This window comes from Alligator mississippiensis, chromosome 5 (genome assembly GCF_030867095.1).
Source record: "Alligator mississippiensis isolate rAllMis1 chromosome 5, rAllMis1, whole genome shotgun sequence".
Lineage (NCBI taxonomy): Eukaryota > Metazoa > Chordata > Crocodylia > Alligatoridae > Alligator > Alligator mississippiensis.
In genome coordinates, this window is record NC_081828.1 from 44,671,030 (window position 1) to 44,695,586 (window position 24,557).

Below are 24,557 nucleotides of genomic sequence, written 5' to 3' on the forward strand. Positions count from 1 at the left end.
ACTTTCTTGGGGGGAGATTTCAGCATCAGTTTCAAGCTTAGTTTCTGGTTTCTAGATCCAGCAGCCACTGGGAGTGGTTCAGAGATGGCATGGATAGCCATTGCAGGGAGAGTGCTTCACTTTGCTCTGCAATAACTACTTATAGCAAGTTCAAAGGAAAAATAAATGGCTCTACATGGAGTCACATTTGGGCTCCTCACCCTAACAGCAAGTGAGCATGTTGCAGAGCTTTGGAGGGTGGGATAATAATAGGAGGAGATAAAAGATAAGTATTTTAAAAACAAGAATATTGTTGCTGCAGGTACTTGGAATTTCCTAAATATAGAATTCATGGAAAATTCATCTTATCTGCTGACATGCAGCTCCACTGAGCCAACTGAAAACTCCTCCTTTTAGAACAAGAAGATGGACCACATTCTAGAAGTGATGTAGGATCCACTCTATTCTGTTTGTACATGGTATCAAAATCACCTGCATCTTGTGAAGGGATTGTGCTCCTTCTTCCCTCTACCTCCACAACTCCTCTGTCAGAAGATGCAGAGTAACTGGAAAATGTTGGGTGAGTTTTACTGAATAAAGATGATAATACATTAGAAATGCAGGGGTATTTCATTTATTCTTTATCCAAATGTATTTGAGAAAAAAATCCGCAGTTAGTAGGGGCACTTAGGGACATGATGGGGCTGAAGAACTGATGGCAAGATCCTCAGCTGGTCTAAGTCTGCATAGTTCCAATTAAGTCACAGGAAATATACTAATTTTCACCAGTGTCAGGCCCAGTAATGTTCTAGCAAATCTTGGAGGTCAGGTAGCACAAAAATAGGATAAAGAAGGGACTGATGATTTATACCGAGAAGACTGCTAAGCCATGGTGAAATTAGTCAGGATTAAAGCAATAGCATAGAAACAGATGACCCAAGACCATTTAAATGGATGAACTTTCTCTCATTTAATGGGAATACCAGAATTATGGCCTTTTTTCTTGACTTGATCATTTTGTCAGATCGACGTGCAAAGCAGTAAGCATATTTTTCTTACCTTTGCTCCGTGTTAAACAAGGCAAAGATATGTTTGCTTGACATGAAACTCTTTTCAACATCCCGCACTTTCAGGTTGTCCAAAGGGAGCATATACTTCTTTTCCTTTTCCTAATAAAAACAAATTAAACCAAAACTCCTGTAAATAAGTTTTAGAGAAAGTTATTATCAACATGCTATAGTTATCTTTTTATGTTATGTTGACACCCACTCTACTATCAAGGAGTAAACAAATACCTGTAATTGAAAAGTTCAGCTATAGCCTATACACTGGTGGATATCAGAAATGACAAAAACAAATCCATATGATTCTTTCATTGAGTCCATTCAGATACTGAAATCTGATTTAAAAAATGTAAGCATCTGCTAAATATTTTTAACTTTGAAATCCATGGACATAAGATGCAGATTTAGATAAAAATCAGTCTGTTGATAGTCATCCTAGAAATAAAGTGGCTTATCCTAGAATTGAAGTAGCTCATGGTATAAAATTAATCAACATGTATAATAACTTATTATTATAGTTACCAATGCAGAGTGGTAGTATTTGGAGGCACCCATCAGACTCAAATCCCCATTATGCTAGGTACTTTACAAACAAAATCTGTTACCAATCTAATGAGTCTATGATCTAAGGAACAGAATCATAGAACATTAAGGTTGGAAGGGACCTCAGGAGGTCACATCTAGTCCAACTCCCTGTTCAAAGCAGGCCCAACCCCAACTGCATCATTCCAGCCAGGGCTTTGTCTAGCTGGGTCTTAAACCCTCTGAGGATGGAGGTTCCAGCACCTCTCTAGGTAACCTGTTCCAGTGCTTTACTACCCTCCTTCTGAGAAAGTTTTTCAAAATATCTAACCCAAATTTCCCTTGATGCAACTTGAGACCATTATTCCTTGTTCTCTCATCTGCCACCACTGAGAATAGTTTAACTCCACCCTCTTTGGATCCATGTATGACCAATTTCATTTTATTGCATTACATAATGTTATTTTGTTAATTTAATATTTAGGGGCAACATAACCGTAACTGTTTCCCAGTTTCTACCTCGGTTCACTATTTTGTTTATTATTTTATTAGGCTTCTGTATTCCAGATCTAGAATGAAAAACTCTCCCAGCTATTTGCTCATTATGCTAAAGCAAAAAGTCTTTTCAGTCTTTGATACTTTCCATGTGTTAACCCACACTGAACTAAGCAGCACATCAAAAGATAATGTTCTAGACCTAGCATAAAAAAATGACATCAGAAAGATGTAATATAATTTTTTGCCTATAACATAAAGGATTATGTAAAGAAATTTAGAAAATGGACTGCTGGTGAAAGGTGCCTGATTGATAGCTTGGGATGCTGAAGTCTTCTATTTAATTGATGAAAAACATAAATCAGGGTTAATTCCCTCAGCCTATCCTGCTAATAAATCTCAGCTGCTAATACATATCCCCATTTTACAGATAGGGAAAAGAGACTGAGTTGTGATCTACCCAAAAACAAGAGAAAAATCTTGCACCTCACTCCCAGGCTGATGCCCCAACAGCTAGATTCTGTGGCTCTAAATAAAAATAACCACCTCTGGGGGTGAGATAATAGTGCAATGACTATAACTCATGATAACTTTGCTGTCCATTTTAAAATAGCCAGCAATTACAGTGACAATGTGTGTGACAATTTAATATAATGTGTGACAATTGTAGTAATATGTGAGGTTTGGGTTGGGGTTTTTTTTTTGGGGGGGGGGGGAGGGGTTTACGATGTGAACAGCTGTGCACTGGAACTGTCTCAGAGATTACCAAATATTCCTTCAGATGCTGTTAAATTTTGATCTCTAAGGGCCTGAGTAAAATTAAAATTAGTTAAATACAGGTAAAGTGAAAAAGCTTTGTACCCCTTTATCAATCCTGGTCATACCTAGTCCCCAATCACAAATCTTTCTGATAGCTAGCACTGGCAATGTCTAGAAATTAGGAACAGCAATATCTAGCACTCACTATTCAATGATTCTATAAATTATTGCTGTTTTGTGGTCCTAGTAGAAAATGCAAATCTAGGACCTAGCAAACCTAGTAGAAAATACCAGCATATTGTTTCTATATAGCTGCCTTCTCTGGAATGGGGTAAAAAGTGGCTGCAGCTAACTTGGACTATTGTTTTTGAGCACATATTTTTCAGTTATTTTCCAGAGAAAATGGATGAAAAAATGTGGGTGTGTGTGTAAAGTGATGGCAAAACTTTCTTAAGTAAATTTGTAACAGACACATCAATGAAACAAACAAGTGTGCTGTCATAATTTAATGGTTACCATGACCAAAAATGTACAGGTGGAAAAGCCCACTTTCTACTGCTACCAGTATGAATAGTATATTCTTGAAGAAAGGCTAGCAAAACTGCTTTATGAGTAGGGAGCTACCTAAATCATGGGGGGGACATCAATCTTTGCAGGTTGATCACAGCCTAATGCTCTAATTCTGTAGTCATTTCACAATGGCCCTGCCCGTCAGCACTGACTGGCAGAGAGGTCCTGCCCCTCTGTGCTAACTGGAGGAGAGGCCCAGGGGCGAGGGATAAGGGGGATGGCCAGGATCTGGACTGCTGGCTGCCCTTCATGCAGCCCTACCCCTCAGCACCAACCGGCAGACAGACTCCAGCAGGGGGAGGAGGGATAAGGGAGCCACCGCCATTTTGCCAGCTGCCCTTCATGCCGCCCCACCAGCTGCTGCCTTCCCCTCCTGGCAGCAAGGATTGCTGGCTCCCACTGGGGAGTCAGCATTTTATTTTTATTGGTTTTTTTTTTTTATTGTTCATAGAGTCATAGACACTAGGGCTGGAAGGGACCTCGGAAGATCATCAAAACCAGCCCCCTGCCCCAGGGGCTAGAAGTCATCAGGGATCATAGGATCCCAGCAAGATAAACATCCAGATGTCTCTTGAAGGCGTTCAAAGTGGGCACTTGAACCACCTCCGGCGGCAGTCTATTCCAAACCTTGGGGGCTCAGACAGTAAAGAAGTTCTTCCTTATGTCCAGCCTGAAACAGTCATGGAGAAGTTTGTGACCGTTCAACCTTGTCATCCCTTGGGGCGCTCTGGTGAACAAACGTTCCCCCAGATCCTGGTAAGCACCCCTGATAAACTTATAGGTGGCCATCAGGTTGCCCCTGAGCCTGCGCTTTTCAGGCTGAAGAGTCCCATAGCTCTCAGCCTGTCGTCGTAAGGTCTGTTTTCCTGACCTTTAATCATGCGCGTGACTCTCCTCCGGACTCTCTCACAGTTTCCATGATATCCGCAAAACCACAAACTAAGAAGGTCCCCATTTATGAGTGTTTTAAAAACAAAATCAAATCTTCCAGTTGCTTCTAGGTAGATAGAAAGATAAGCTTACAACAGATCATATTTATTTATATTTTTTTATCCTCCCCTCCAGCTAGAGCCCTGGAAAAAGATCCTATTTTTGTATCAGTCCATATTTTTATATCTTATTATCAATTATTATCATTTATTAATTCTCTTATAAGGAAGGGACCTGTAGAACTCACTGAACTTTGTGGGATGGAAGGGTTGGGGAACAGCAGGCTCTTCCACCCGGCTGAACTCAACACATAGGGATAGGTTCTGATACTCATACTCAGTTTAAGGAAATGTTACCACTGAAACTATTTATGGAAAAACAAAAGTTGCAAGACAAACAATAGTACTGAGAGGGGAGTGTTTTTAAGGCCTATATCATTATAATTGTTTTTGCTTAGAACAGGGGGAAGAGATTTCTTGAGAATTATACCAGTAGCCAGTCTGTTAAAAGCAGTCCATACCAGAACCAACTCCCATATCAAGATAATATGACTTGCCACTTTTCAATCCCAGATACTAAAGCATCTCTGCAAAGGAAACTGTGTGTCGTTATGCCCATTTCACAGATGGGAAAAATACACCAACAAGATGTGAAAAGATTTTCCTGAAAGCTGGGAAGATAATCTACATCTCAACACCAGGCTACTGATGCAGCTGATCCATGGCTCCAAAGACATCAAATGAATATGGCCAATGGACCATCAACTGTAATACACAGAAACTTATAGAAAAATATCTCCTGCCAGCCAATATCTACTATCATGTATAGCATAATCTTGAAACTGTTTTGAGGCTTTTAATATAGTCAAAGATACAGCATTTAGGTATCACTGAAGAACAACATGAAAAATCCATTAAAAATCTTTAGCTTGGTGTTATGCTTAGAAATACAAAAATGACATATCTATTAGGGCATTAACTTAAGCATCAGAAGGCAAAATTCGACAACACTAAGTAACAGACTTTCAGAATAGGTAAGAGTATAACAAGCCCTTTTTAGGGAAGAGTCAGGAATTTGAATGGGACAAAATTTGGCCAGTAAAGTTTTCAGAATCAGACCCAGTTTCCTTGGAGAAGGAATTGATTTTTTAGGCTGTTTTCCCCCCCATAAAATCTTTCCAAGGTATTTTCTAACATACCAGAATCTGTGTAAATAAATTAAAAACCCCTTAAGAATTAATCTCTTCTAAGGAATATTTACAATGAAGTGCATAGTATATTTTGGTTAATGTACTATGCCGTGATATTATAAATCATATTGTAAATTGTACTGGCTCCATTTACAAAGGTAACTAGAAATGGCAACTATGTAGCTATGCTCGACTGACTCTGATATGAAAATATATCCCATTATATAAACTCAGACGGGATATTCATCTTAAAATTATAAAACAAATCATATCATATATTTAAAAATAGTATAAGCTGGAGTACACAGAGGTGTAATATATGTTGTTACATTTCTTAAGATCATTTATAACTTGTCAACACTTCCTCTAAAGGGCTTTAAATTAATTTATTTCTCCTTAACTCAGAAAAATGACATTGATATTTTTCAAAAATTAATTTCAGTGCTTTGCACATTATCTTGCTTTGTTATTAAATGGTCTGAAGAGGTTTCTGATGACAGAAGCTACTTGTTGATACCCTATGAAACCAGAGAAGTGAAAAAACAAAAACTGACAATCAACAGAAAACCTATACCAAGAATGTAATCTCTAAATACATTTCTAAAAGAGAGTTTTATACACCTTGTTTGATGCTGAACTGTGAGAAAGTTTCTTTTCCAGCCCCCATGAAGAAGGAAATGCCTACTGAAGACTAAGATGTGGCTGGCATTTGTTTACATGGCCTCCTACCCACACAGAAAGGATGAGAGCGCAGTTTCTGAGAAAAGGCAAGGGAAGGTTGTCTATGTTTGAAAGTGCTTCTGAGAAAACACCAGACATGAGCAATTAGGATTAGAAAACACAGAAGAATAGGCATCACAGTTTGATTATGATATTCAAAGCATACAGAAGAGCTGACAACAACTTTAAAAAAATAGAAAGGAAATACCAACTTCATATAAACTATTCCCATCTGAGCAATAGACGAACCCAACACCAACACAGATTTATCTCATTTAAACGATACCATGGAGGCTCCAGCCTAGGACTGGATCTATATACAGAATTTTATAACTAAATATAGAAGCCATGGCCCCTATCCTGAGGAATTTACAGTGTAAAAAGACAGAGATATATGCAGAGAATGGGAGGAATGGGGTAGGGCATACTCACAGCAGTGATGACAAGTACATGACTAGCTTAATTTTTATTTTCCCACCATTTGTTCATGAAGCTCAACAAGGACAAGTGTAAAGTTCAGTGTAAAGTTCTGCACTTAGGATGGAAGAATCCCATGTACCGGGACAGCCTGGGGGCTGACTGGCTGAGCAGCAGCTCTGCAGAAAAGGACTTGGAGGTTACAGTGGACAATAACCTGAATATGAACTAAGAGTGTGCCCTTGTTGCAAAGAAGGCTAACAGCATGCTGGGCTGTATTAGTAGGAGTGTTGCCAGCAGATCAAGGAATATGATTAATTATTCCCCTCTATTTGGCACTGGAGAGGCCACATCTGGAGTACTGTATTGTTTTGGGTCCTTCCCTCTCCTCTCCCTCCCACCCCCCACTACAGAAAGGATGTGGACAAATTGAAGAGAGTCCAGAAGAGGGCAACAAAAATCATTAGGTGGCAGGTAACATGACTTCTGAGAAGAGGCTGAAGAAACTGGAGAGAAGTCTGGAGAGGCAAAGACTGAGGGGGGATTAAATACCAATCTTCAACTACCTGAAGGGGTTCCAGAGAGGGTAGAGCTGGACTGTTCTCAGTGGTGGCAGATGACAGAACAAGAAGCAATGGGCTCAAATTGCAACAAGGGAAATTTAAGTTAGATATCAGGAAAAACTCTCTCACTAGGAGGGGAGTAAAGCACTGGAACAGGTTACCCAGAGACATTGTGAAATCTCCATCCTTTGAGGTTTTTAATGAGCCTGTGAGAAGTGGCTAGCATTCGCTTTGGATTCGGGTTCGGCTGATTCGGGGGGGGGGGGAGGGGGAACGATCCCCACTGCCCCACGCTGTGGAGGGGGCTGTGCCATGAGCCCCCAGAAGCCCCAACGGCCGCTACAGCAGCTGGCGAGTGGGGGCTTTTTTTTTTCTTTTTTCTTTTAAAGAGCTAGGGCAAGCGGGACAGCCATGGGGGGGGGGGGTGGAGGCCTGGGAGAGCGGGCTGGGGTCAGGGGCTTTGTGGCAGAGCCCCCCATGCAGCACAGGGCAGTGGGGGACAGAGGGGATGCCCTCCCCACCTGACAGCACCCAGTGACTGGGGGCTTTTTTTTTTGAGGAGCCAGGAGCTGGGGCCAGGTGGGGCAGCCATAGGGGAGCTAGGAGAGTGGGCGGGGGGGGCGGGCTGGGGGAGCAGGCAGGGGATGGGGCCTGGCACGGGTCCCCCCATGGTCCCCTCCCCCCTTCTTCAGCCCCTCCCCCAATCTGCCCCCTACTTCGCAGAACAAAGTGAAGGTCCAGCTCCCTGTGGCAGCGAGCAGGGACTGCCCAAATCTCCAAAGCTCTCCAAATCTTTTCCAAATCAATTCAGAGAGCTTCGAATCGATTCCAATTTGGGGTCGGACTCCATGATCTATTGAGGTCCCTTCTGACCCTAACATCTATGAATCTATGATTCGGACCTTTTTATTGGTCTCCTGATTTGGTTCAGGTTCGGAAATTCAGCCACCAAATCAGGCTGACTCTCCTCCGAAGTGAATCAGCACCCGAAGCTTCACATAGCCCTAGTTTTTAAGACTCAAGTAAACAAAGCCTTGACTGGGATGATCTAGTTGGGGACAGTCCTGCTTTGAGCAGGGGGTTGGATTAGATGATCACCTGAGCTCCCTTTCAATCTAATTGTCTATGATTCTATGATTTATTTATAGATTAGTTTTTCTTATGAGGCAAGCAAGCAAATACAAGCTAGGGTTTGAGTGTGACATGAATGACAAAACCCTTACTGACTCACTGCTAGCAGGAACTGTAACTTCCTTTTTGGTGAACACAGATTACACTATTTCAAGCAAGAAAGGGATGTAACTTTTACCCTCCTTATTTCTTAGATGTGAAAAACTCCTTGTAATGTGCATTAAAAAAATCCAAGCCAAGGAAGCCCTTCATTCCCACGAAATGATGTTTCATCACCTGTGGCTGTAGCAAATGTTCAAGAAAATACTTACTGGGCTAGTCATAGTCTATGTTTTTTGTGCAGTTGACTAATAGACTAGCTAGCTGTTAACAAATGACAATGACATATTGATATACTTTAAATTTATCTATTCTTTCTGCAACCTTTCTCTAAGCATACTAAAAATAAATATTGCTGAAATCCAAAATGTTACAAAAGGGTGAAAAAATGAAGTCAAGTAAAATAAAAATCTTGCTTAATGTATCCTTTAAACTTTGCTCATTTAGTGAATTAGGACCGGTTTTCAGCAAGAGGAAGGCAACAGATTAAAATCTAGGATTTTTTCCCCTCTTTCCTCCAGAAGATCCTTGAATATAGGGAAAACACTTGGATATTATTTATCTCAATCGGTTAGAAACATGAATAACCCCATTTGTAGCCTTTGACAAAGAAAATGAATTATTAAATTACCACATCTTCCCTTTAGATATGATGAAAAGAATTCTCTTTCTGTGACTCGTGTGTTTGGCTTTACCTTTATGATGCACCAATTAGCTAGTTTGAGGTCTTTGCTCTGCCCGAGAACTTAGAATTGAAGGCACCCTCAGGGCCTTTCGCAGTTTCTAGCCAGGTCTGTTTGAAAGTAAGGGTTTCCTGACTAGTGTAATCATGACAAGACAATCTTAACATCACAAAATGGGACAATCTTTTATCCCTGCTTTGTAGTCTGAAGAATGTAAGCGACACTCGCGGAGGACAACATGCCATATCAAAAATGTGATCCTCAGATTTTGAAGGGTGGGATTTTCAAAAGCACTGAGCAGTAACCTAACTCTGCTCCCAGTGAAGTCAGTGGGAGTTAGGCCAATGCAGAAAAATCCATTCCTTTAGAGGTAGAAGAGTTTCTTACAGGACTCTATCTGGAAGGACAATATCCCAGAGTAAGAATTCTTGTGCAGATGGTAAAATTTAGCCATATAGGAGCTCTTTTAACAGAGACGTTATTATGCAGGTCTTTTATGACAACATACCTCAGAATCAAAACTGTAAGATAAAGTGATGGCCAAATTCCTTTGAAGTAAAGCAGAAGGCAGGGGTGATTTACACCTTACATACTAACTAAATCAGAGATGCATAGCATAAGCTTTCATAAGCAGCGGCTTACTTCATCGTCATCTGATGAAGTAGACCACTGCTTACAAAAGCTTATGCTATGTATCTCCGATTTAGTTAGTATATAAGATGCAAATCTACTCTGCCTTCTGCCTGATTTCAGTCTAACACAGCTAATTACCTCTCTGAAATAAAGTCTAGAGCTAGCAGCCAGATTTTAACCAGGCAACTCACTGGCTTCTCTGTACCCATAGCTACATCTATAGAAAAAGAACCAGCACTTAGATAACTCACAGTGGTGTTGCAAGGCATCATTTTTATGGAGAAGCTGGTGACAAAGCAAGATATTAGATGAAGTACAAAGCCAAACTCCCATTTTCTCTGTCAGGCCTGCAGAGCAGTTATGTAGTAGACAGAAAAGAGAACAGTACCAGTAACTAGTTCTTATAGCATTATACACAGTAGGTCAGTACTCCCATTATCCCCATTTCAACAGGGAAATGGAAAACGGCAACAGAATAGACTTGCCCTATGAACCCACTAGGTCCAACTGACAGACTTTAAATGAAGAAAGTGAAAGGTAGTGTGAAAGTAAGGAAGTACCTGATCCTCTGGTGAAAATACATTTATCTGCTTACACCCCCAAAACAAGGTTATTGATGTAGACTTGCTTATACCCAGATCACACTTTTCCTTTCTGCAGGGAGCAGCCCACACTGTGACAAGATACTGTAGAACTGCCAAGTATCATAATTCCTCCACTCGCAGCTTTTATAGCATTTAAATCAACATCCAAGATCTAGACTATAATCTAACTTTAAACATACCCAAGAGTATCATCATGTTTATATTCTAATTTTATTTTTATCTTGCAGTTTAAAAAGTCACACAGCTTCTCCATGGTGATCTTTGTTTTACCACACTTGGCGTTATAGAATAAGCTGCATATGAAGGTTTAAATTTGCTACATAAGGCACATATAACTCCTGATTTTTTTTGGTGCAGGAAAAAGAAAAAAAAACAAGTAAACGAGTAAAGGCCACTCAGCTATGTAGGTTTCAGGCCTTACGTTGCTTCTAAGGGCACCTGTAGAAAATATAACCAAGGTCTGGCATTAAAATGAAAATAATGCAGACACGAACATTTTAACATTTTTATGAAAAATCACTTAATAGGTTGCACATGATAAAATGCTATTTATTCCACCTATATACCTCTTTGTCTCTCCACCTCAAGCTACCAGATGGAATTAACTACTGAAAACAAAGCAGGGCAGCCAAATATTTTTTTTTTTCTCAAGCTTCTTCAGCCACTGCAAAATTGATTGTATAGAGTTCCTTTCCTAAGCAAGAGCCATACCCCTAATGGGAACCTCCATGTTACTTTTTAAAAAAGGTTTAATTTTAGAAACCTGCTACAGCTATTCCTGAAATATTGCATTTCTATACATGTAGTTTCGCTGCTAAACCCAGCCAAGAGGGCGACTCCTTTTTAAACAAATTCTTGTGACATAGGGGCAAGTCCTCTAGAATGAAGGGCTTACCATACAAAAAAATAAAAATCACTGGATATTTTCTGGTATCCATTGGTTATAGTTGTAGTTTGAATGTGCTGGGATTCTTGTACTGACAATTTTTTTTATAATGAAAAAGGTCATTTTTGTCATAATCTGCCATTGAGAATTTGGAGGTTTTAGCAAACATTTTCAGGCAAACGTTTTCTCATGAAAACTGAAAATTTCCATTCAGAACCACTACAGTGCTTCATGGCGGAGACAGTGCTTTGTGCCCCCTGTTCTCTTCTATGGGAGGGCCTCTTGTTGTCAGATTATATCCTGCATGATGCAGCAGCTCCTGTTGAGCTGTGAAAGTGTGCTACAGGAGTCCCATCTGTGCAGTACATCATGGCCAATGAAGTCTGACCGAGGAGCTTTTTTTCCTTTTTGTCATTGTATTTGCAATGCCATCCTAGCATGCTATCTTAGAGAAGAAACATACATATTCAATGCGTTCGTGGCAATGCTATTGCAAAACAAGTACGCAGCACCTAGAACAGGGGTGGCCAATTATTTTAGGTGGAGGGCCACTTACTGAGTTTTGGCAAGCCATCAAGGGCCACATGACAGGCAGCCAGAGGCAGAAAAATATTAATTTTCTAAATTTTTTAGGGACCCTGCGGGCCGGATAGAATGGCTTGGCAGGCCGCATCTGGCCCACGGGCCGCATTTTGCCCACCCCTGACCTAGAAGAACTGAATCCAAGAAGGCTGAGCACTTAAAAAAAAGTTCCAAAAAAGAAAATACCAGAGAACAACTTGCACAAAATACAGCTCTGGCTGTGGAGGCAAGCCAAAAGGTTAGGAGTGTTACAAACAGAAGCTGTTGAGTGCAACCACCAAATCTAACATATGTGCAATGCACAATTCTTTTAACTCACGCTATATTTGCAAGAATCAGTTCTTTGAAGCAAACAGACAAGCCAAAACCAAAATTTAAGATAAGCTAAATTGAAAATGGAGCATCAAAGCATTTTTAGATTGAAAATATCTCCATGAATCTACTTCCATGAATTATTAATATATTCACCAGGTTATGCACAAAAATTATAGATATTTCTATTTCATCTTCCCTAAACTTTTTCTACACATTTATTTTTCCCTAGTCTGCAACTACTTTTGTCTTCCAAAATGTTTTTAAACATACTTGATCAGAATCCTCTTTCTGGTACCTCTTTGGAAGTACATCTGTTGATGTGAACTATTATCATGGTACCAAAAACAAGAGGGAGTGTGCCACTGTCATATAGCAGTTATGGCATCCTCCACTGTAGTAGGGAGACCTACATTCTATACCATACTCTCAGAACCATTTTTCTATTCAACACTACATAGTTATTTGTTGAAAAATAGAAATAACTCTGGTGGCAGGTACCAGAACCCAGATCTCCCCCTCTGAGAGGGATGTCATAACCACTAGGCTATAGCAACATGTGTTCTGGTGTGCTCCAGGCTGTGCAGTGGTTCACCTCTTTCAACAAGAGGGATGGAAAGATCCCTCATCCACCTTCTTCTCCAGTTTGGTGCATAAGGCACTATCCTGGGAAGTAAGAGATGCAGGTTGGAATCCCTTCGGGCTGAGAAAGGCCTGGAACTCCTTATCCTACAACCTGGGTGGGTGCTCTAACCATTAAGCAAGAGGGCAACATGTAGGTGCTACTCCCTCCCCCGGTTAGGTGCAAATGCTTTGTGAATGAAGACAGCTAATATGCAGCTTGAGTCAAGAACCCAACACTGGAGAGAGGGGTGGGGTTGAGACATACCTCTGTGCTTAGTATTTCCTATTGGTACCTAGGCACTTCTGGGCTTTCTTGCTTACCTCTTTGGAGGCACTTATCCCTTCCCCATTTTCTGCACAGAGCACCTGGGCACCTGAACCAAACCAAAACAATTCTCTCTACATTGTTTATGTATGGAACTTAAGCATTAAAGCTCAATCAAATTGAATTACTCTTTTGGGACAATCCACTTAATGTTTAGCTCTGGCATGCTAAAATGTAGATTCCTCCAAGACCAAACTGGATCTCGCCCTCAGTGATTACTCTTATGGTAAATAAGAAAGATTTTTTTAACCTTATTCTTTGTGATAGAGCCTGTTTATGATCATTTGCTTTTTGCCACTGCTGCTCAAGTTTCTTCATTTCGCTTTTCACCATGTTGGCCTGTACGGATGATGACAAAGGATGTACTGCTGCAGTGTAGTGAATCTATGCTGGCGAGCAGTCAGCAGTTACAGTAACACGCTAAGTCCTGTGAGATCTGACCTTTCAGCTGGGTACAATTTCCATCAGAACATTTTGACACTTCGATGAGTTTATGAATTTTAAAGGGAGAAACATCAGTGTTGGATTCTCTTCTCCTTGGATAAGGGTGGGATACAGATTATAGTTGAAGAATACACTGTCCAGTTCTTATACTAGTTCTGTTAGAACCACTAAAATACATGTAAAAAGAAACATCAACATTTCAGCTTTATTTTCAGCTACCTGATCTTTTATAATTGGCACATGAAAAATAGTCTTGCAAAAGTTTCACAATTCTGTGCTAAGTGTATTAGGTACACCTTTGCTTTCATTTCCACTGCTCATTTGGAAAACCATTCCTTAAAAATTCTTTTAGTCCTTGAATGCATTTCAGTTTCTGTTAAAGGAAACCTAGGAAAACTCAACTTTCTGAAGCCAAAATGTATTTTCCTTGTGTGGCCATTAAGTATTTGGAGAGAGATCATGCCTTTAGGATTTTTTTCTTGCACACAAGTTCTTCTTACTAAAAGTGAAATTATAAATATACAGTTCCATCATAGTCTTATTTAAACAGGATCTTCCAGAGTTAACACATCCGTCCATGCAAAACTCATAAAGATGCAACAAAAAAACCCAAAACAAAATAATGGTTCATTGCATGTGCATTCCCCTAATTGCTTTTTATCATTTAAAGCTTTCAGACAGTAATCAATTTCACTGTGGCAGAGATTACTGCAAAATGCATTAAGAAGTTCACGCCTGTGGCAATGGTCACTGAAAATATTTTGGAAAGCTTCCCAGAACTATAAGACTTTTTCCAGACATCCGAGAGAAACTCTGGTATGACAGAGCTTCTGGCCTCAACTTTTTAACAGCAGCAAGGTATTTTTTTGAGGAGTAGGTTTCAGCCGTTTTTCTTTAGCCAGTCAAGATGCTTGGGTCATGGAAAATGTAAACTTCTGAGAAAACTGTGAGAAGATATCTGCCCTTATAAGATAGTGAGACTGGTTGCCCAATTTTTTGGTTACTATGCATAAGTAAGTTCTGGTGTGTGCACTTCACTAAAGCAAAAATGCTGAGTGATATTAGAGGGGGAAGGACATCATCTGGTTGGGATCAATATAAATTTGGACTCTTAGAAAACAAGTAGCTTCCGATTTTCTCACACAAAAGGAAAAAAGCACAGGAATAGGACAACCCCCCCCCCCCCCCAGTTAGAAATATATTTTTCTACATAAGGGTGATTAATTTTTTTTTAAATTACAAGTTGTATAAACCATCACATATTCAAGTTCCTAAGCATGTGGCTAAAAACAAGCGCTTTCAGAATTTGATCAACTCAATGAGAAGCATCCTAAAACAAAAATAATTTAATGGGCAAACAAATTTGGAACATCTGATTTCTAGCTATAAGTCCAATCCACACCTTTACAGTTACACCATTCTCATTCCCATTACAATAACTGCACCACATATTTTACAATTGTAAAAATATACAATCAGGGGAATCATGTGGCTGGCTCGCAAAACTGAGGCTCTCTGTACAATATGAACAGTGCTCAGACGTTTTACATCATAACAATTAGGTAAAGTAATAGTTAAATGGCCTTGGGACCAAGCCCAGGAGTTCCAGTCAAAGATAAAACCTGCCCACTCAAGCCCATACTATGCAGGCCTGACCCTAAAAATTAGACAGGGCAGACTGCTTGGGTAGGTACCCAAGTGGTCTGAAACCCACCCCACACTGTGCTCAGGTTCTCTAGGTCTGGGAAGTCAGGGGGTATGCACTCAAACAGGTGTACACCTATTTTGTGGGCCTGGGAATAAGTGGATAGGACTTATTTCTCAGCTGACATCTTGCGCTCTCTCCAAAGGCTGTAACATTACATCCAAGAGACGCAAACCAACATATGAAAATTATTCCCTTCTTACTTTCGCCACACCTTTTAACCAGAACATTTAAACATTCAGTCTCCTTACACTATAAGTCCTTCAGAGCATAGATTTTGTCTGCCTCTGTCTTGTATGGTACTTATCACATAGGGGCTTTCATCCTAATGATGGATTCTACACTTTACCATAACAAATGTTGAAAAGCAGCAACAAAAAAAATGGAGTAATAGAAAAATGACTTTAAAAAGATGGGCATAAAATCATGGAAAAACTACTGGGAGAATATCCATGGTAACATGAAAACCCTGCCAGGAAGAAATTAAGGATATCTCCACAGCAACACTTTATTGTTGTCAGGTTCTTTTCAGTACTGTCTTTTCATATGTCAAGTCTTTGAAAGTCCTTGGCACATATTGGACTGCCTTACATTCAAGAGCTTCTACAGGTCATGTTGCTTCTGTAACTGCCAAATGTCTTGGGTGAGAAATTGCTTAGCACCTTTTTTACATTTCACATGAATCTGAAATGTATGGTCATTATAATGAGAATGGGTGAAAATATAGTACTAAATGCATACTATCCTGACTTTAGAGAAGCCAGAAACCATTCACCATCCGCTTGTAATGTAAAAGTGCATTTCATGCTTGGGTCGAGTAGTATGTTAGGGTCTTCTGAAGTTTTTTTCATGTGGAGACATGCTACAGCACCTCCAAATCCAGTTATGTCCATACTGACTCAGTGGTAAAATCAGACATAGTCCATAGTGGTTCTTTCTTAGTCCATTCATCCAGAGAGGAATATGGGCATTCATAACCTGCAGAGGTAAGGCATGGTAATCAACTTACATAGAATCAAAGAAGTAGGGTCGAAAGAGACCTTGTAGATCTTCAAGTCCGACCCGCTGCCCGGGCAGGAGGGAAACTGGGCTCAAGTGACCCCAGCCAGGTAGGCATTGAGCCGCTTCTTAAAGACCCCCAGGGTAGGAACCAGCACCACTTCCCTTGGAAGTTGGTTCCAGATCCTAGCCACCCTGACTGTGAAGTAGTTCTTACGGATGTCTAACCTAAACCTACTCTCCAACAACTTGTGGCCGTTATTCCTTGTTATCCCGGGGGGCGCTAGGGGAAACAAGGTCTCCCCCAAACCCTTCTGGTCCCCCCTAGTGAGTTTATAGACAGTCACCAGGTCCCCCCTCAGCCTTCTTTTGTGATGAATAATGAATGCACATGGCAACAAAAGATAACCCCAGAGTTAGCAAGGTTTTTTGTATACACATAAGTAATGTGTACATCTTTAGCCAGTACGCCAAGTTTAAAAGCAAAAGACCAAGAATGCAGAGAAAAGCCACACACCTAGGTACTGAGTGTAGGCATGAAAGCACTGAGCAAATATGCTCGAACTGCGAGACGCAATAAGTCAAAAAAGTATGAAAAAAATGCTTACATTCTGTAAAAAGTGCCAATGCATTAAGAGAAAACACCGAGGAGCTTGCAGAGCTGAAGCTCAGAAGAAAAATATGTACTGAAATGCTGATAAAACATGCCTAAGTAGTGAACCAAGTCCTGAAAGAAGTGGAATAACTGCTTATGTGCCAAACAAGAAAAAAGGGTCCATGAAATGCCAAAACACACTATTCAAGTCTGAAAAAATAGGAGACAATGAATGGAACAGTGCTGCAGGCACAACTGAGGTGCAAAAGAGATGGGAGGCTAAAACCAACTACATAGCAATGAATAATATTTTCAAAAGTTGATGACTTCAGAGCCTAACTGTAATGAAAAATCTTTTCCAAACTTTTACCCAGTAAGCAGGGGCAGGGGCAGGGGGGGAGTGAGAGAGAGAGACAGAGAAGTTACTGAAGGTCTAGATGCAACTTCTGTTGAAGTTCCTTGCAGTCAATTTCTCTTTGATTGTAGTCACTGGAATGTTTTAGTACAGTGGTAGTGACATTTAGTAGTATTTTATGTCTATAGTATGTAGTGGGATTGGGGGCTCACATACTAATAACTATTTTCTCAAAAGAAATTTCCTCCTGCTCTGTGGAGTGCATAAAACGCTTGAAGTGATGGTATACCCAAAATCCTGCCAATCATGAAGACCAGCATCTCGCAATTCCACTTTCCCAATAATTCCTCACAACCACACTCACCAAACACTGTGCTCATTAAGAGTCCACTTCTTTGTTTTGTATCTCCTTACAATCAGACTATTACCAACCTTGCTGGATCTCATTGTAATAAGTCAAACAAGTCCAGTTTGGAAAGTTTGGTGAGCTAAAAGATGTCTATAAATACCTAATACGCTGTGTCATTTGTATTCGTTAACATCACAGCTACATTATTAGGAGGCCTTTCTTTCAGGAGAATCTAGCCAATAAGAAGACTATAATCAAAATAATCATTTGGAGTAACTTGAACAAGACTTATAGTTGCCACAATATTTTTAAGGGGTTGGTAAATGAAAAATCAATGCAACTGATATAACAACAGAAACAACACTACAATTCCAAAGCAAGCTTTTGAAAAAAAAACCCTATTCTGCTACCTATGGAAGTTACAGAGATGTCAAAACAAGAGATAAGTGATGTCAATGTCAAAGTCAGTATAGTAGTAAAATATGGGAAAGAGGTTAAAAACAACAATAAAGCTGTACTAGAAACTGTGAAGTTGAAAAAAGCACAGAAGAGCAAAAAAATGTTATATGATTCAATCACATCATCCATTAGGCAGGCAACATATTTGTTCCTTTGTAAGAAAGAAGAGTATTGGGAAATGCTGCATTCCATAGCGCAAATAGAATTTTTCACCAATATGGGCTCAGCAGGCAGTAAGATATAAATATTTCGTGCTCCGCTTGCAGGACAGTATTATAATCATTTTGTAAAGAATCACCAAGGGTATGTACATCAATTCTACATTATACTAGTATAAAATGTGAAATTCCCAGACAGTCAGTCAAAGATCTGGGCAGAAAACCAAATTCCATGGTTTTTTGGGTTTTGTTTTGTTTTTTTTTAATATTGTATCAAAATGTTCTTTCTTTTACTAACTTTTTGAACTTTAAAAGAAACACTCCAACACACCTTAACATTTTCAGGTTATATAGAGATTGCCATCTCAAGGAAGTACAGTTAGAAATAAATATACTGTAAGAATTCCATAATAAAGTAGATTTTAACTTTATTTCCTAATGAAAGCACTACTGTAGGAGCATAATTTCAAGTTACAAAAGATCACTAATCTACTTGTCAAAATACATAGCCAAATTTGATAGAGAATTTGCAACTTTATCTTGAAAATCTCAAGCAATATAACTAAAATATAAAGCACTGAAATAATCAATGTTGTAGGGTTTGTGTAGATACAGTAATTCTGGAAATGATCTTGGAAATCTTATTCATATGCGTAACACATTAATTTATATAATTTCATTAAGGTTAATGAGCTAATTGCATGTACAGTTATTCCCTACATGAGTAAGAGTTGGGGGAAATTAGCCCTCTTATCACATAAAGTTTTAATTGGTGTTGCTTATAAAGATATTGATAGCTAATAAATGAACAATTGTCCTATATTGTCTGAATACCTACTTATAATAATATCCTATAATTCTATATAAAAATGAATCAGCTAGGAAAGAGTGAATGTCAGGAAACAAACTCCTCTGCAAAAAAATTCAAAACAGAAACAAAAACTTCATCAATTTTTCTCCAAATATATAAACCCTCACCAGAAATAAAAAACAATTTTCTCAAAAACCTCTGTATTTTGTATGAAAATAGGATATTCTTTATGAAAATATTAATACTAAAAGCTATTTTCAAATTAGTTCTAATGGGCAATGTGTTTTTTTTTAACTTGTGCTCTTTTTTTAAATGTAACAAAGACATTGAAATTAAGGGATATAATAAGTTTCTCAATTCTCTAGCTTTATTGCACCAATGGAAACATACTCAATTCTAGCTACTGAAATAACTACACATTTCCCAAAGTGTGTTTGAAATTATGAAGTCTGGTACCAGTGGATCTATTTTATATTTGCAATAATTTACTAATTTGAATGACTATAATACTAATGACTATACTCTTAGGCAAAAATATGTTACCATACAGTTCAGGTGAAGTGTGCATATCCATTAGAGTAAAATATATTATTATTATGAAACTGTTATTATTCCTAAACCAATCAGTATTAATCCAGAGAATGTATAGTAAAGGTTAAATTAAACTGTAAAATGATATATTATTACAGAAGGAGTTAACTTCCTCAAACTCTCTTAAATTTGCCCTTGGGAGTGGGAGTGGGTGAGAGAGAGGAGAGGAAAAGAAACCTGTCTCTAAAAATCAGTTTAATCTGATCTGTGACCACAAAACTAATATTTCTTAATCATAGTTGCATGGTTCCTGCATGGTGTCACTACAGGTCAATACAAATTCTCTATGCTTCTCATCCTTCTGTCCCTGCTGCTGGGTAGATCTGGTGCAATGCATAATTTTTCAAAGGAATGTAGAGATGCAATGGTCATTTTTTACATTCTTGTAACTGAAATTTATCTGTGAGCAAAGGCGGGTCCATACATTTTTTTTTCCAGAAAAAATAATGAACTCAAAATCACAACTATGTTCCATTGTAATAGGATTGTGGTCACATGCTGAGACCCTCACTCAAAATCACCATGTCCTGCTCAACGTAAGTGAAGCTAGGGAAGACAGTGGCCTCCTTTGCTCTCAGGAAGCAGAGAGAAACACAGTCCTACTGAACAGGGTATGACAGCCACTTTGAAATTTTCTGTAGAAACCCCTTTTTTTTCCTAATTCTGTGCTGAAGGATAAACTTTGTTACAACAAGTACAACCATTAATCCTAGATAATTGTAGAAGTTTAAACATTAGGTTTCAGTGGGCACATCTACACAAAATGCTTAGTGGACAGTAGATTAATTCTAATGCACATTAGCACGTTGCGGCAGAAATCGTCACAAGCAGTAGAATTAGGCTACTGTACATTAAGCGTCACAAAAAGACCATCCCCCATTGCTACTATGCATTTATGCAGTACCTCATATTAGAGGTACTAAACTTAATGTGCAGTAGCAATAGTACATTAATGTATGCCCAGTGAGTTTAAACTGTAGATTAGCACATTTTTTTCAAACTTTATTTTTTTATTAAGTAGTAATCACCCCCCCACACACAGGTTAATCCAAGATACTAAATTTCATGAAGGACCCATTTTAATATTAATGCATCTATCAATTCTCAAATGAATTATATACTCAGAATATAAATGCTGTAAATTGGTGGAAAAAGTTCCACGCGACATAAGCCCCTTTAAAGGGAAGACTCAACCTTAACAAGGAGGCAACAAGTGCTGCTATCATAATTTAACAATTTGTCAGATAAGTATTGAATATGTTCAATAAGCTTAAGTACAATACAAACACACTACCTATTCTCACATTCTTCTCTAAGTGTCTTAGTTATATGGGACCAACTTTCCAGTGTTCAAGGGAGAGAAAAACTACAACAAATAAATGAAAAACCTGTATCAATATTATATTAAAAAGCAAACGTGCTAGGAAATATGAGGCACAGAGCACAGGAGTTCCTTGAAACTAACCTTTGTTCTTACTCTGTTGTTATTTACAGTGTAATCAGCAAAGGGGCCAGACTGTAGCTATAAATCCCAAGACATGCAACAAGAGAAAAAGAGAGAAAGAAAATCTCAGCTCTCCCCATTGGTCCATCCCTGTTCAGCTAGGCATAAAACTGAAATCATGGCACTACTTTATCCTTGGAGGAGAATTCAACATACCATTCAACTCCAGGAGTCCAAGGTCTGAGACAACCTGTTAGTCCCTCTACAATAGCATTTCCCCAGCCTTCTCCAGTAGAGCCCCAGAGTAGCCATAACTGTAGCTTAAACTTTTTTTCTATTCAGTGACAGAATAGGAAAATATTCTGTATTATCACTGATAAAGAAATGCAACCAACAGAAAGCACCACTTAATTTATTTTAAAGCCAAGAGATGGGGTGGGGGGTTATATACGAAATACAGATTAGAAACTCCTTAAGACCAACACTGGAGTGCTTATGATTGAAAACCTTTTTGTAGCTTGTACTTATGTACTCTTAGCTTCACAATCCCAAAAGTTAACCTGGTTATATAAAACTCTCTTTAAACCACTAAAATAAACTTGTTTGTGAAGCAGGGGGAAAAACACTATACTTCTCTTAAAGCCCTTATTCACATTTTGATCTCAAGTGCTTAAAGACACTTGTTTTCCACCCACACTCTGGAATGATTCATACAGAATCTTTGGAAGCTATTTTTTAAAGCAAAATAAAATGGCATTTCTTATTGTTAGAGTTTTTGATTTTTAAATTAAAGCTTAAACCATGTTACTTTTGTTGAGTCACATTGTTTTGTATTTTTTTTTAAATACAGATGGGGCTGCTTATGTATAGTTACTAATTATAAAAATGCATTTTAAATTTTACAGCTGTTAATAATAAGTCTAGGATGAAAATAGTCTTCTCTTTATTAAAAATGTACCAACCTTAACAGTGAAAAGAAAATATTAATTTCCACTAGGTTTATTGCAAGTTTATTACAACAATTAAGCTGTCCAGTGAACTTCTGTCTCTATCAACTTATTTCCAGATGCAAAACCAGATGCAAAAATCATCTTTATGCATTTTAATTTATTTTAACTGAAGTGGAGTGTATAGAAATAGATATTTTGGAAACTGGCTGTTAATGTCCTCCCCTTAACTCTTAAAGTTGTTCTTGCAGAACTTTTTCTACAGTGTTTATATAAAAATAAAGCAAAGTTTTAAAAATGGTTAAAATGCTTGCTCATAACTGCAGATGAGTATACTGAACATCTTCTATACAAGGCAAGTACTTAAAACAGTTCTTTGTATAAAAGCTTTTTGGGAATCCGTTTCCTGTTTCCTTGCTATCCGTTACTTCAGCCTTTTTCATTCCAAGTGTGCTGCATAGAGCTAGCAAAATCCATTTGTGCTAAAAATTTCACTCCACCCATTAAAGCTTCTAAAATTACAAAGTCTGTAGTATTTTTAACCCACCATTTAGCACTGACATTTAATAGCGACCCTGTGTAACATCTACACTTGGAAGGTGCTTTATCTACCTATGAATCTAAATGCCCTCTGAAAACACTAATTGAGCCAAACAGTACCCTTGTGTGGAAAGTATTAACACATTATTATAAGTGCAGACTTATGATACATGGTAAGATTCAATCAGATATATGGTAACACCAAAAATCAGATATAGCAAATATCTTTAAAAGAGTGTGTTTGGTAATTTTAGGTTCTATGTTCTTATTCCCTTGGAGACCCCACCACTACTTTTGTGACTTTACACTCCCATTTTCCTATTTTTGTAAACATTTTTTTTCTTCTCTAGCACAAATAGATGGTGAAATTAGTCAATTGACTTTATAAAGAAAACAATGAAAATGATGAGTTAAACTAAATAAAAGGAATTATCTTTACACGTGGTGCATAATTAAGCTGTGGAACTCATTCACACCAGGCATTGAAGAGGGTAAGACCTGGACAGAGTTCCAAAAAGGATTAGCTATCTCTATGAATAAGAACAAGAACAGCTGATTTGGAGGGGATGGGGGACACGGGAGAGTTTTACAAGAACAAAATAAACCCCCCCCCCTCATAAATCCAGTGTAGGAGCCAAACACTGCCCGTTACTACTCTGCAGGCAGGTTGCACCATACTTGTCCTCTACTGGATTTATAAACCTCTCTCTGCAGCAGTGGGGACTGACCACTCTGAAAGACAGAGCAGATAAAACACTAGCATGATCCAGGATGGAACCTTTCCACGTTCAAGGGACTGAACACAAAGTACTTCCAATGCACACTGTAAACAAGTTGATGGAAATGGTTCGTTTTCAGCCTTTCAGGTATAATAATAATTGGTTTACACACAACAGCTAGCAAAACATCAGGCGGAAGTCTGGAAAGTTGATAGCATCTCTTTAAAGTAAATTTGACTAAGAATGTCATTAAGTCAATTTCAGATCTGAAGAAAGAACCATCATCTTTCAACATCTAGCCTTGTACCTGAACTACAAAACCAATCTTCTGTCTTGTAAATGTTTTAAAGTAATTGTTCTGACTTTATTTTCTATTTGTCACTTCATAGGTTGGAGGAAATCTTAAAATGGCAGCACAAAAAAGGAAACAAAAGGGAACAAAAACCAGAAGCGTTAAAGGCAAAATTTAACACATCCTTCAATATTTACAGAAATAAATATTGGCCCTGATCTGTCAAACCCTATCAAGTGTCATCACTACCATAAATGAGCTCTTTTAAATCAATGTCAAGGAGCAATACACATCCTCAATGAGTAGCACTGGGTCAGAGGAGGGCCAGACTGAAGTGCTCTGGGTTAGAATACAAGGAGGTTGGAGGAGAAAGAGACTTAATAGTGGGGATCTACTACAGACCACCCAACCAAGGAGAAGAGCAAGACCAGGAATTCTTAAGTCAGCTCACGGAGGCAGTTAGGTCAAAGGATGTGGTCATCATGGGCGACCTAAACTTTCCAGACATCCGCTGGGAGGAGCAGTCAGCCAGGTCTGACAGCTCACATAGGTTCCCAGCTGAGATACAAGACCTCCATCTAACCAAGGAGGTGCACAGCCCCATCAGGGGAGATGCCTTGCTGGATCTGGTCTTGGCCACAGGCGACGACCTGGTTGGAGGAAAGCGGGTGCTCGACCACCTGGGCGACAGCGATCATCACCTGCTGGAATTCACCATCCAGTGCAAAGTGGCAAAGGCCTGCAGCAAGGCAGCAGCCCTGGACTTCAGGAAGGTGGATTTCAATGAGGTAAAGAGAATAGTTGGGGAGGCACTGAGGTCCCAGAGGGGTGGGGAGTCGGGTGTCCAGGAAGAGCGGTCGATCCTTAAGGAGACGATCCTCCAAGCCTAAAGGGAGGTAATCCCTACACGGATCAAAGGGGGCAAGAGGGTGCAAAGGGCACCATGGCTCACCAAAAGCATCCGGAAATTTCTCCAAGCTAAAAAGGAGGCGTACACCCATTGGAAGGGAGGGGCCATCACCAGAGAGGACTATACCTCTGTTGCTCGGGACTTTAGGGGG

General features: G+C 39.1%; 1 protein-coding gene and 1 long non-coding RNA gene across 12 annotated transcripts in view; one reads left to right on the plus strand and one right to left on the minus strand.

The window, feature by feature from the left end:
- Positions 1 to 24,557, minus strand: part of DNM3 (dynamin 3) — a 332,054-nt gene that overhangs the window by 98,520 nt on the left and 208,977 nt on the right. For all 11 annotated transcript variants that reach the window (XM_059728288.1, XM_019486507.2, XM_059728290.1 and 8 more), the window contains one exon: positions 1,039 to 1,148. In XM_059728288.1, coding sequence (XP_059584271.1) covers positions 1,039 to 1,148 — 110 coding nt within the window. The remainder of the gene's footprint in view (positions 1 to 1,038; positions 1,149 to 24,557) is intronic.
- LOC132250804 (uncharacterized) lies at positions 294 to 23,723 on the plus strand. Its single transcript, XR_009462423.1, has 2 exons — positions 294 to 559; positions 23,594 to 23,723. It is a non-coding gene; the product is annotated as an uncharacterized LOC132250804 (long non-coding RNA).